Source organism: Tympanuchus pallidicinctus, unplaced genomic scaffold (assembly GCF_026119805.1).
Source record: "Tympanuchus pallidicinctus isolate F22 unplaced genomic scaffold, pur_lepc_1.0 scaffold27, whole genome shotgun sequence".
Lineage (NCBI taxonomy): Eukaryota > Metazoa > Chordata > Aves > Galliformes > Phasianidae > Tympanuchus > Tympanuchus pallidicinctus.
In genome coordinates, this window is record NW_026294744.1 from 5,413,862 (window position 1) to 5,426,327 (window position 12,466).

General features: G+C 38.9%; 1 protein-coding gene across 5 annotated transcripts in view; it reads right to left on the bottom strand.

Annotated features, from left to right (window-relative positions):
* The window catches only part of PARVB (parvin beta), a 59,254-nt gene that overhangs the window by 23,688 nt on the left and 23,100 nt on the right, over nt 1-12,466 (bottom strand). For all 5 annotated transcript variants that reach the window (XM_052690729.1, XM_052690726.1, XM_052690727.1 and 2 more), the window contains exons 3-4: nt 12,145-12,215; nt 3,371-3,473 (exon numbers count right to left, since the gene is read on the bottom strand). In XM_052690729.1, coding sequence (XP_052546689.1) covers nt 3,371-3,473; nt 12,145-12,215 — 174 coding nt within the window. The remainder of the gene's footprint in view (nt 1-3,370; nt 3,474-12,144; nt 12,216-12,466) is intronic.

Below are 12,466 nucleotides of genomic sequence, written 5' to 3' on the forward strand. Positions count from 1 at the left end.
AGCAAACCTTTATCAAAATGTGTCAGTTCCAATAGGCCCTGTGGCAGAAAACAAGTAAGGTCTGGCAGAAGACACTCACCAAGCAGGTGAAAAAATATTTAGTAACTTTAAGACAGGGAACAAGTTAGCAGTAATGGTTACTGTGCCTCCCGTTTTCTTTCATTGCTGAAAAACTTGGGCATAACACAGCCTTCCGTACACAAGCAACTTCCATCAGTTTAATGGACTTTTCTGATAACTGAAGTTAAGTTAGGACAAAGAAGGGACAGGCTGGTGTGGACGTTTCTTCAACTTAATGAAATCTATTTCAGGCTAGCTGAAGGTCTGAATTTAAACTAAAGAACGTGAGCCTCCTTAAGCCATCGAGAGAGTCATAGATTCAAACTGATGTACTGGAAGTGATTTAAAGAAATAAGTAAGCTGGAACAATATTGTTGTGTTGTTATACTGGCTTAGTTGATTACTCCCAGAAATGAATTAACATTGCATTATTTTCTAAAATGACATAACTAAAATTTTAACTTTTTTTCTATAATAAAACTATTTGTTGTAAAAATCATAGATAAGCCACTTTTCTCTTCTTCTGCACCGTGGCCTTTGCCAAAGAGGCAGAAGTCGAATGTCCTCTCAAAGAAGAGAGCAGAGGAAGATGGGATAGTTTTCCGTCCACCATAGCAATGGAAACTGCTGATCTCTTTTCTCTCCTCACTCTGGAGAAAAAATGGTCAAACTCACTGCACTAGCAAGTCAGGACTGGATGAACATACAACAACTAAGTATTCCAGTCTTTAAAACAAAAAAATATATTTCATCAAAACCTTTTTCACAACACAGGATGGGCTAGACAAACATTCTGAAGTTGTCAAAACATACTATTTCAAAAATGGAAATATTTCTGGTCTCAATTTTAAGGACGTGTTTCTTTTGGACATTTTACATAGCTGTATATATATTTTTAAATGTCAGAAATATAGCTTTCCTTTAATAACCCAAACAGAAGAGATTTGCAGGTTATCGATTTATGAACGCTTGAAACATTTTGACAGTTTCTATCAATCTAACAATTTGTTATCAGAATCTGAATAGTCTTAATGGAAAAACGTTCCTTAGCCAGAATGTCTCTGAGTCTTTTTTAAGCTGGCTGCCAAAACATGTAAGCATTATTTTAAATTATCTTAGATCTTTTATTAAAAAAAAATAATATATCCTATAAGATTCATTCTTTTTTGTCACACGTTATAGCTCCAATCCATTCTCAGCCCACATGAACTTCCAATCAGCAAGCAGAAACTAATTTCCCTTTACCCTGACACCAAAAGCACCACACCACCCCAGCCTCTCTCATTGGCATTACTCGTACTTTGTTGATAAAATCAACCAAGCAAGGAGCCCTACCTAAATTGGTCTGATAATCATTTGCTCATCTCCCACTTCAAACAGCTTCAAAGTAACCCCACTGACAAGCTGCTGTCTTTCATCTGCCCATCAAGGCAGATCTTTCTGTTTGTCCATCAAGACTAATATTCTTGAAATGCCTCTCACAGACAAGGAATGGTATCTGTTGCTTGAAGTTTAATAACCCTACTTGTTGTTAGCCTTTCCTGTAGGCAAAAGAAAATATGACTTTGTTGTAAAACTGGGGATTGTCTTAATCATGAGGCTTCAAGCATCAGGCATGACAAGCTTTGCTGCATCTCGCATCACTGAGAGGGCTAGTTTCAGGAATAAGTTTCAGGAATAAGACTTGCTGAATAAATCAAGAGACCACTGAAAAATTCATGTTGAGACAACACCACACTGATGGCTTCAGGCCAGGGAAGAAGCATTTGCTCTCCAGTCAGAGGCCAAACAGAGAGAGCATAAAGAAAAGTCAGTCTAAATAAAAGTCTCAAGCCTGCAATATGTACATGCCCACCTCTCCTCCTGTGTAAGTCCAACTGGTCATGCATGTATGGACAACAAAGCACTTTCTAAACGCATGCAGGCCTGAGGGCAGAAACCATGGTCTCCACAGAGCGCACTGATTTCTTAAAGTTCCCAATACAAATGGCTTCAATAAAATAAACTACCATCTGCCAGAATACCAGCATGTATATATCCAAAGTACCATTTTGCCCTCTTATTATCCTCTGACATCAGACTGATGTCACACGCTGTCTACTACCTTCAGCAGTGAGACAAATTTGCTAATCCATTTCCACTATTTTTCCCTAAACCCCCCAGAAAGAACTTGGAGCAGTGCCAGCTTACCCCAATTATTTCAAAGAGCTTCCAGAGAAGATGCAGTAAGAAGATGCACACCCTGGTGTTAAGACTGGCAAAGTAATTCACAGAGAGATTTAAGTAACAGTGAAAGACTTCAGCTCCTTTTTCTGAATGCCTTTTTTTAGGAGTACAGCACCAGAGCAACCGTCAGCTGAAAGTCCTCTGACAGTGACATAAGCTACCAGATACTATCCCAAATTGGGAACAGTTTTGTATTCACACAAATATTGCACACAAGTTGTTGTTTACAAGTTTTACAAGCTTATGTTTGCCAAAACACTGCATGCATTTTATTTGAGGAATATGTGCACAAAATTCAATAAGTAGCTTCAGTTACCACCGACAGAATTAGCATCACTTAATCCTCTTTCCCCTACTCTGACACTTATATCCCATATCTCAACCCTATTGAAAACTATTTCAACTATTGAAAACATGTCATAGGCAGACAGCTCTCAACTTACTTATTTGTCTCCAAGAAACAGGGGGGATCTACAGTGAGTACCTGAACCTTCAAGTCTCTTTGCTGAAAACACCCTGGTAAACCACTACATAATCATTCAGCTTTTCTTGGTTTTGATTCTTGCAAAAGCACACACTGCAAAGATGCAAAAGGGTTGCAAAATCAGAACTGCTTAATTAAATATATATCCTCATGTACCATTTGCACTTAAAAGCACATTGTGAGCATGTGCTTGCTGTCAAGGATTCTCCTTTTTTTTTCCTTTTCCTAAAAGTAATTCTTTATGAACTCAAAAAAACCTCTCAGCCCAAAAAACTTTCAGGAGAAAACTATGAAGACAAAAGTTTGGACTACATGGCTTCTGCTTGACCTCCTCTTCACCTTTTTTTCTGCCACATTTCAGTTCTCTGGACTACTACTAGTTCCCAAATGAGCTACCTAAGAATGATCCTCCTCTTTCAAAGAAAGAGTGCCCCAGAGAAACAGAGGAGAAGCTGACACTGTAGCTATCAGTGAAACAAACTGTACCCTCGGTGAGACAGTGAGTTACTGCACAGCTTCATTACAATCCACATCTTTCAAAAGGTTTAATTTGAGGCTTCCTTTCACTTTCTGGAGCCTCCTTCTCTTGTGTGAACTCACCTAGTAGCTTCTGCAGTACCTGCCCATCATAAAGGTCCTCTTCAAGCTGTTTCACAATGATTCTCTCCTCCACCAGCACATCGTTAATCCAGTCAATTAGAACCTGGGAGTACAGAAAGAGGAAGCAAATGTCTAAAAAGCACCAAAGTATGTTCCTTCAGGCAGTAACTAGGAACAGAAAACAGAACAAGAATAACTATATTCATGTATTCCTTAGTTACAGAGACAAATAAATAAATGTTTTTGCTGTTATTGCTTTTATTTCAGGTCTAGCAACATGGCAATTCTAATGCCCTGTATTTCTTTGCATTGTATCTTCTTATTACACTAATTCTAAAGCAGAAGTAACCAGTAGCTCTATAGCAACAACCTTTGCCAATATCTAGCAAACCTGCTCTCCATGTCTCAAGCCTCATGCCTTACCTGTTTTAAGTGATCAGCAGGCCTGCCAGGAGATGACAACAGACCCCTGAACCTGCAAGGCTCCCAGCACTCCCACTGTCATCTTTGAGTAGCCACAAGTGGTAGGGAAGAGAAAAAAGCTTCAGAGGGGTGAAAGTGAATATTCTCACTAAGAGGAACTAAACACACTCATTAGGGAAATTGTTGCCATTAAGCAACTAGGCATTTTAACTTCAGGTATTACAAAACACAGAAGTCTGTAATTATAATTTTGGTCATCTGGGCCTGATAATCATTCTGCAACATATGTAAGTAACAATCCCCATACACTGACAACCATAACTATCTGCAAAACAAGAATATAAAAAAAAATAAAAAATAAAAAAAAAAAGTTTAGAAATTAAAAAAAAGGATCTGATTTAAGTTTTCAAGGTGCCAAAGATAATAACTCCCAAACAGTTATGGGAAAAAAAGCATTACTGAAGTTGGCAGTAATGTTTTCCTCCAATTTATTATTTGGAAAATTAAATGCCTTTTGTGAAATAATGCAGTTCTGTGGGAAGAGATGTCAAGTTGTACTGCTAAAGCCTTGACTATAAGGGCAGAAGAATATTTTGCAGATATGCAAAATACAAGCAGAGCCATCTAAAATAATGTGCCTCAATTAAAACCTCTAGTTTTTCATTTGCTTCATATAGAAGGGCTGCACAAAAGGTAATGCCTCTTATCTTATTAAGTTGGTCCACGATGTCAGAGGCAGATGTCGGTGATATGGCAGCAGAGGTTGAGCCTTCTGTATGAGAAATACTGAATTACAGCCTGAACCTCTGATTGACCACCTGAGGCAAGCAATGTCCTGGGAGCACAGGTAAAGGCAATTCTCCTGTGCAGAAGGGGCAGTACCTGGCTCCACCTCTCTTAGACCCCATTTAAGAGCTGACTACCACTAGGGAAGTAGATTGCCCTTCTTGGAGTCTTCTCAGTGAGCTCAGATTTAGGGTAAGCTTTTCATCCATTCTTCTTTAGTCTGATAGCCTGTTTAGCCTAACTTTCCTGTATATTTCTTAATTATAACATCTATACATTCAATGATTACACACCTTCCCACCCATGTTCTTTTACATTTTGCTTGTGTGACAGATGGCAGAAGAGTGGCAGTCTGAGTAAGTAGCATCTGACATAGAAGAGCAAATGAAGCAAAGGTGTGTCACTGAATTCTTGCACATGGAAAAAACTGCACCCAGTGACATTCACTGATACTTGCTGAATGTTTACAGAGAACAAATAGTACATGCAAGCACAGCGAGGTGGTGCACACTACATATCAGTAGTGGCAACATGAAAGAGAAGCCACATTGTGGACAGCCATGCAGATTTTTATGAGTGCAGCATGCAGGCTCTTGCTCATTGCTGGTGAAAATTCATAGCTAGTGGTGGTGATTATGCTGAAAAAATAGCATTATGTAGCTGAAAATCTGCTCTATCAAACAGTGTTATTGAGCTCTTTGTATCTGTTGTGGTGTTCATGGAAATATATAAGTGGCATTACTTTTGGAGCAACCTATATAAAACTGGATTCTTCAAATTCACTTTTTGATTAGATCCTATAATTCTGCCTCTTGGCAGTTACAATAGCTAAGAACTTTGTTCCATTTTAATATTCAAGAAATTATGAAATAAAAGGCAAATAAAATAAAGGACTGCACTGAAAAACATCTCTTTTCATGGAGGCATGAATATCTGACTGTAGGTCAAAAGGATATTTAAGTTAATCTTGCTCTGGTGTCACAGCGTGATAGAGACATCATATGGAGATAGAGGAGAACACTGATGATTACTCTTCCTGCATTTCATCTTCTAGCAGCTGTTCAGCTGTCTCTAAATCAGGTAAACTCTCAGCTGCTCATTTCTCTTCTAGATTTAAAGCTGTATGGCATGTCATCTACCATCAGGAACAGGGCACCTAGACTTTGCATTTCCTTTGAAAACCTCTAACACAGTTAGCTCATTGGAGATTGCCAGCAAAAGCCAGCTGCAAGAAGATGCAGCCCAAATAAAGCAATAGAGCTCTGCTCTGCAGGTGGGAAATTATCTCCACATTTGGAGAGAAAACTCTTTTTAACTATTTTTGTCTCTCTCAATTATTTTTTTTTACAGGGGATAGAAGGACATTTATGGCAAAGGGCTGCAGAGACAGGCAAGTTAATAAAAAAAAAAAAAAAACTGCCACAGCTGAAACACAATAAGGCCTCAAACTATTCACCAATGGTACCGAAAAGCAACTCCTAAATAATGAGACATCACCAAGAGAGATTTCAGTAGCCTTTCAATAAAGTGATTGCCCAGTTCTGAAATGATACAAGTTTTACACATGCAGACATCAACAGAAAACTAACTGAAGAAATCACATTTATAGATTTGGGTCATCCATGAGATTCAAAGAGCAGGCATTCAAAAAAATCACCTGAGGTTCAGCTGAAACTATCAGATGACAATCACAATCTGTTTAAATTCCTAATATGAAGATGCTAAATTATCTGAAACCTGTAATTAATAGACCATTTTTTCCTCAGCTGAATAGTATTGCAGTCAGAATACTGCAAATGTCAAGGAGTTTAAAATAGAAATCTGGAAGCGCTTCCTAATGTAGGAGTGAATATCCCATTGTCAAGACTGTAGGTGAAGAAGAATTACAAAGAAGCTATGAAAATACTTTGATATGGGTACAGGCTATTTAAAAACAAAAAAAAAAAAAAAAAAAAAAACTTTATGTACTACTTAAATGTCTCTGAGAAACTTAACGCTGAAAAATATTTGACAGAAATTACATTCCAAAGATACAAATTGTATGAGGTCTAGCCAGAGTTATTTTATTGTTTTAATAGAGTAATATCTGAAAGAAAAGTATCCCAGAGAATGTTCTGGCTTTTTTAATAGTCAGACTACAGATCCCGCTCTGGTAGGAAATTGAATTTGCAATTTGTATTCATAAATAAATAAATAATCCAAGTATTTTTACAGCACTGGAAGACTGACAAATGTTGCAATTAAAAAAAAACCACAACCCACAACCTTCCCAAAATTTGCTGTTTTACCTCTTAATTTCCTGATCACGTCTTCATTAGGAGCCTGGAAAATCTTTCTGCACTTATTTTTATTTCTATTTTAAGTTTCGCAAGGGACATAAAGCACTGTTTTGCTTACTGAAATGACTAACGCAGAAAAATACTGTCTGATTCTCTTCTCACAAAGTCAATGCTCCAGATCTTTGTAGTTTCTCCTTCATGCAAAGACAGAAGCTGAAAGTTTTCAGCAATCTGAATGTCTAAAAATCTAAACAGCTTGATACAGGCATGGAGTACTTGGTGGGAAGCAGACCTAAGGAGCAGCCAGAGTTTTTCCAGCGAGTGAGAATATGCTCAACTAAGTTAGGGCTATGTTTGCTGCATTAAATCAGAAATGTAAAGAGGTATACTGCAAAACCAAGGAAAAACTTCACTGCAAGCTTGTTGTCCCAGTGTCAACCCCAACAATATGCCTCCCCTTACATGTAATGACTGGTGAAGCCCTCACCAGATCCCATACGTTGCTGGCAATCTTCTGCGTGCCTGAGGCTCACCCTGGTCAGTACTTGGAGACTCGCAAAGCAGGATACAGATACACAGGGATGCTTATGCCTCTTAGTCAGAACACATCCTTAAAAAAAATCTGCTTTTCTATGTATTCAGGACTAGCACTGATTTTAAAACTTCAGTGTAATATTCGCACATCCTGAAAACCATGCCTGCTTTCCATGCAGATCCACACTCGTGGAAAGCATCTCAGAACTGTGACAAATACGGGTGCTTTTAGTTCTAAAATTTCCAGTGGTACTCTAAATTTTGACACATCCACTTATTACATCATTTTTGGCCAAATGCATATATCTGATTAAATCAGCCACGGTGCATTACTAAACACTGAAAACTGAACTTTGTTGTGAGGGAGACAGTTGAAATTCAGAAGTGGTAGACATCTAGAAGTAAAAATGAGTCTTCTGCCCAGCTATCTGCTTTTTAATTCGTGCAAGATGGGCTTTCACTTCAAACTTCACTAGCTTTGTGAAGTGTTTTTGTTCTACAGGCTGGCTACTCCCATAGCAGTGAGGCACATTCAGAGTTAATGTGCAGAGTTCAAGGGCATAAGGACCCCACGGCCACTGCTCCAACAGCAAAGAATAACATGAAAAACAAAGCAAACTACATGAATGAGTCTGCCCCAATGGGAAAACAGGAAACCCGCTCACCAAAACAGCAAGAAAAGAAAACCCTGATTTTAATGACCCTTTTCGCCCTTGACTTCTGGGAGAATGAGGAAGCACAGACCAAAAATACAAAAGCTTAACTGACTTTAGGGTTGAAAATGGAAATGAGCATCAGAAATTCATATTCGGCCTTGGAAACTAGTAACTACATGCAAAGCACTGCCAGGCCTGAAAGGAGAGAGAGACTAGTGAGTTTTTAGGAAGCAAGGTTTCATTTAGCTTTACTTAAACCTTGGTCATTTGTCACTTGGTAAATAAGCGACGAGGAAAAGCTCACGCACTTCAGACACTAGAAATAAAGTACTTTTTGTGTAAATTATTTATACATATAAATGAAAACACAACTCCTCTCTTTCCCTGACCTGAATTTTCAGCTTTGGACCTGTTCAGCCACACCCCAAATTGTATTTACACACAGGGCACATGAAGTGATGAAGAAAAGGCTGCTGGCCACACAGATAATTTATTTGAACACATCAGAACATATCACTTCATACTGACAAACTGTCAACGAGAATACAGTGATATTCTCGTGATGATATGATAACAGTGATATGATAACAAATAGCACTTTAAGGCATCATTTCAGTTACTGACAATTTTCATATGTGCAAGAAGATTTAAAGTATGTATTTTTGCAACCCCAATTAAGCAGCCTTCTGTGAGGTTATTCACTGTATATCTGCTTTAGTACAAATGAGAAATTGGCTGTTTTTTTTTTCTTTTCTTTTGGTTTCTGCATTACCACAATAGTACACAGCTTTTCTCCCAACAGCTCCATCAAAATCACTTCCAAATGCTCACGAAAGCTTGCACTGATTAATCCACTACACATATAATTCCTATGGCACCAGGCCTAGCAGAAATTAAAACAATATTTTGTGGAGACAAAGAGATATCACAGCAGCATCAGCAAAAGATATCTCTGCTTCCTCTTTGCACTAAGTTCCACCTACCCTAACTGCATGTGGCTGACAGGGGAACAGAAACACTCAAAATCAGTGATGGCAAACCATTGGCATGTCATACCATGGTGCTGAAAGGGATTTGGGCTGGCACCAACGAAGCTTAGTCATACTGCCAAATTTTAAAAGGTATCAGGCCCTGTTTCTGCTATTGACACATTCCTGTTAGAGAGGAAAAGGCAGAGAACCACTTTGCACTATAAAAACCCCAATCCATTCAACCCCTTGATTCCTTGTTATTCCATGGAGATCTTTGATTTCAAGCTCTGTGGGGCCCAAAGCCTCTCCTACTGGCTGCTGCTGTGTAGCACTTAACAGGGCTAATTCTTGTATAGCACTGGAGCTCCTGGAAAACTTAACCAAAGAACACAAAATAAAGAATAAATCGTTTTGTATGTGTGTGTGTGTTCTTCTGTGGCACAAAATAGGGTTTGCCAACATGATTTAAACCTAAATTTAAACCTTGCCTAAATAGATTCACACCGACTGTATTAAATGTTTCTCTGCTAAGCTTCTGTAAAAACTCTGAGAGGTATGCAAATGCTTATCAATTACTTAAATCAGATCATTTTTCAAGTATGCACTCCACAGGACACATCTCCTTCCTTGGGGGATGATCCCAAGGAAACCATCTCAGGTTACATGCTGCTCCTTGCATCAGCTGCTCCAGTTTAACTGGTAGTAAGTTACTCTCACTATATGCAAGTGCAAACTGATGTACTGAACCAGAGTGTGATTCTGCAGTACGTTTGAAATGCTCAGGCTCTAGGTCTGATTTTCATTCCTCCTGAAGATTTTCAGCCTTTCAAAAAAGCAAAGTATAACCTTGACAGACTACAACATCCAGGGAAAACTCACCACCTCATATTAAATTCAATAGCAAAATTTTCAATTTAAAAGCAATGTTGATTTCACTATCAAGTCTCCTGAATCACAGAGTACATTTGGTTCCGTTACTGCAATAACTCTTGTTCATCTGAATTATTCATTACAGTATTTCTGCTCTATTAGCAACAAAACCACAGTGTATTTTGAAAGACTGGTGCAAGGCCACTGCACCTTATGGAAGAATTAATGGATTTGAGAATTAACAAAAAAAAAAAAAAGAATGTGCAAATTCACCTAATTTAAACAGAACACATCCCAGGTAAATCAGAATAACAAAGAAAATTTGAGGGCAACTCCTTGCTAAACTCCTCTTGATGTGGTTTTGTAATACTAAACACATCCTTGTAATGTTAATAATAGATCATTCCACTTGTTCTAAAGATTTATCAGATGAACAGTTTGCTGAGACATTTTGTGATGCATTTGCTTGTAGATAGAGTGAACCTGGTTTCCTGAAATGAATGTGTTGCAACCAGTCCTCTATGTTGAGATGGACACACTATCCGAAGTTTTCAGACCCACCTAGCTACAGCTGCATGGTTGTTTCCAACAACAAAAAGATATGTATTTTTTAATGATGTTAAATTAACAAAGAGAAACTGCAGCAGGAATCACAAGCAAAAACACTTCTTATAAATATATAATGTTTGTTTAGAATTGCCAGCACTTGTGATCAAATACCTGGTATGAAGACAGGCTGAGGGACCTGGGATTGTTCAGCCTAGAGAAAAGAAGGCTGCAGGGTGACCTTGTTGCAGGTTTTCAATACCTAAAGGGAGCCTACAGAGGGGAGGGGAATCAACTCTTTGAAAGGGTTGATAACCGCAGGACGAGGGGAAATGGTTTTAAGTTGAGGGAGAGGAGATTTAGGTTGGATGTCAGGGGGAAGTTATTTATTATGAGAGTGGTGAGGTGCTGGAACAGGCTGCCCAGAGAGGTTGTAGATGCTCCATCCCTGGATGGAGTGTTCAAGTGTTGAAGTGTTCAAGGCCAGACTGGATGGGGCCCTGGGGAGCCTGGTCTAGTATTAAGTGGGGAGGCTGGTGGCCCTGCATGGGGTAGGGGGGTTGGAGCTTCATGATCCTTGAGGTCCCTTCCAACCCTGGCCATTCTGTGATTCTGTGAGGGAAGAAGCCATACATCACATCAGCACAGCTGGGAACATTATCATCTTGCTAGCATCTTGGGTAGATGTCTCCAGCCACAACACACACTCAGGACACTGTGGCCCTCGCCCTAGCCTATGGTTAAATTACTGGCTACTTCCTACCTCTCTGCTACATAAAATATAAATACAGGGATAATCAAGAAAAGGAAAAAATAAGAGGCAGAACCGTGCAAAACAAAGAACCAAAGCCACTTTCCACATTCAGGGCAGAATGGATGTAACCCTCTGCTCCAAGAAGCCACTGAAAGCAAAACTGAAGATCTAGGAGAGAGATGGCTCTTTTCACAAAAGTCAAGTCAAAACAGTAGGAATTACATAAAAGATAATCAGAACAAACTCTGATGGTTAAGAACTTGTAAGCAACTGAATTACTAGGTTGTTAGTTAGCAAGTTCTCATGGAAGAGCAAATCACTGCTTAGCTTAGTGCCATCTTCTTCACATATACAATGGCTTCAAAGTGCGCATAGTTAGCCTAAGTTGTCCGTTAGTTCACTCACCTGTTGGTCTTTGTCCTTGCCCCGGAGACCAGCAGGTTACTCAGCATGGAAGCTGAAAAATTCTAATGGCTTTAACTAACAATTTGTGGGAGCACTCTTTCTCTTTTTCTTCTTTTAATACAACAGAATACAGGGCAAGAAAAATAGCAGTGTGCCTACCACACGCTTGCTCATTTTGGTCTGACTTTTGCCTTCTCTGAAATCTCTCTAAGGTTTTCCAAGGCTCTTTCCTTATTTTCACAGAGATAAGAAACCTAGATTTACGTGCACTGACCTGCAGATAGATCCAAGTTAAGCTCTGAGCCTCACTTTAATAATCACAAGAGTATAAGAATGGGCAGTAGAGCTGTACTCCATAACTACCATGGGCACTTGAACCTTCAGCCTTTTTTGTTTCTCTCATTGCTGCTTTTAGCCTTGTTTGTCCTTAGTTTTCACAGACACACTTCAGTAACAAATTGTTCCTTCTTAATTGTATGTTTGGTAATCAGCTTGTAAATGATTTTGGCTCAGTAGTTCAAGATTTTAAGACAAAGAACTAATATCCTACCTTGATCAGTTCTTTGAACTTAGGATCTTCTTTAGAGTTAGGATCAATCATAGTGCGTTCCTCATTCTCCTCTGTCCAAATAAAATGGGAAACTAGTTAGAAGAAATGTACACTTGAAATACTGCAACAATTACTGCTCATGAAGTGGCCTGTCAGCTGATATAGAAATGACTGTGTCCAATCATCAAGCTGGCAGGGGAATATCCAGTGATCAAAGCATTTTTAGACACAGAAAGATAGTAACTTCCTAAAATAAGACTGTTTCCACTGACCTTCTCCAGCTCAGAACACATCAGAAAAATGACCATCCTCCGTATTCTGT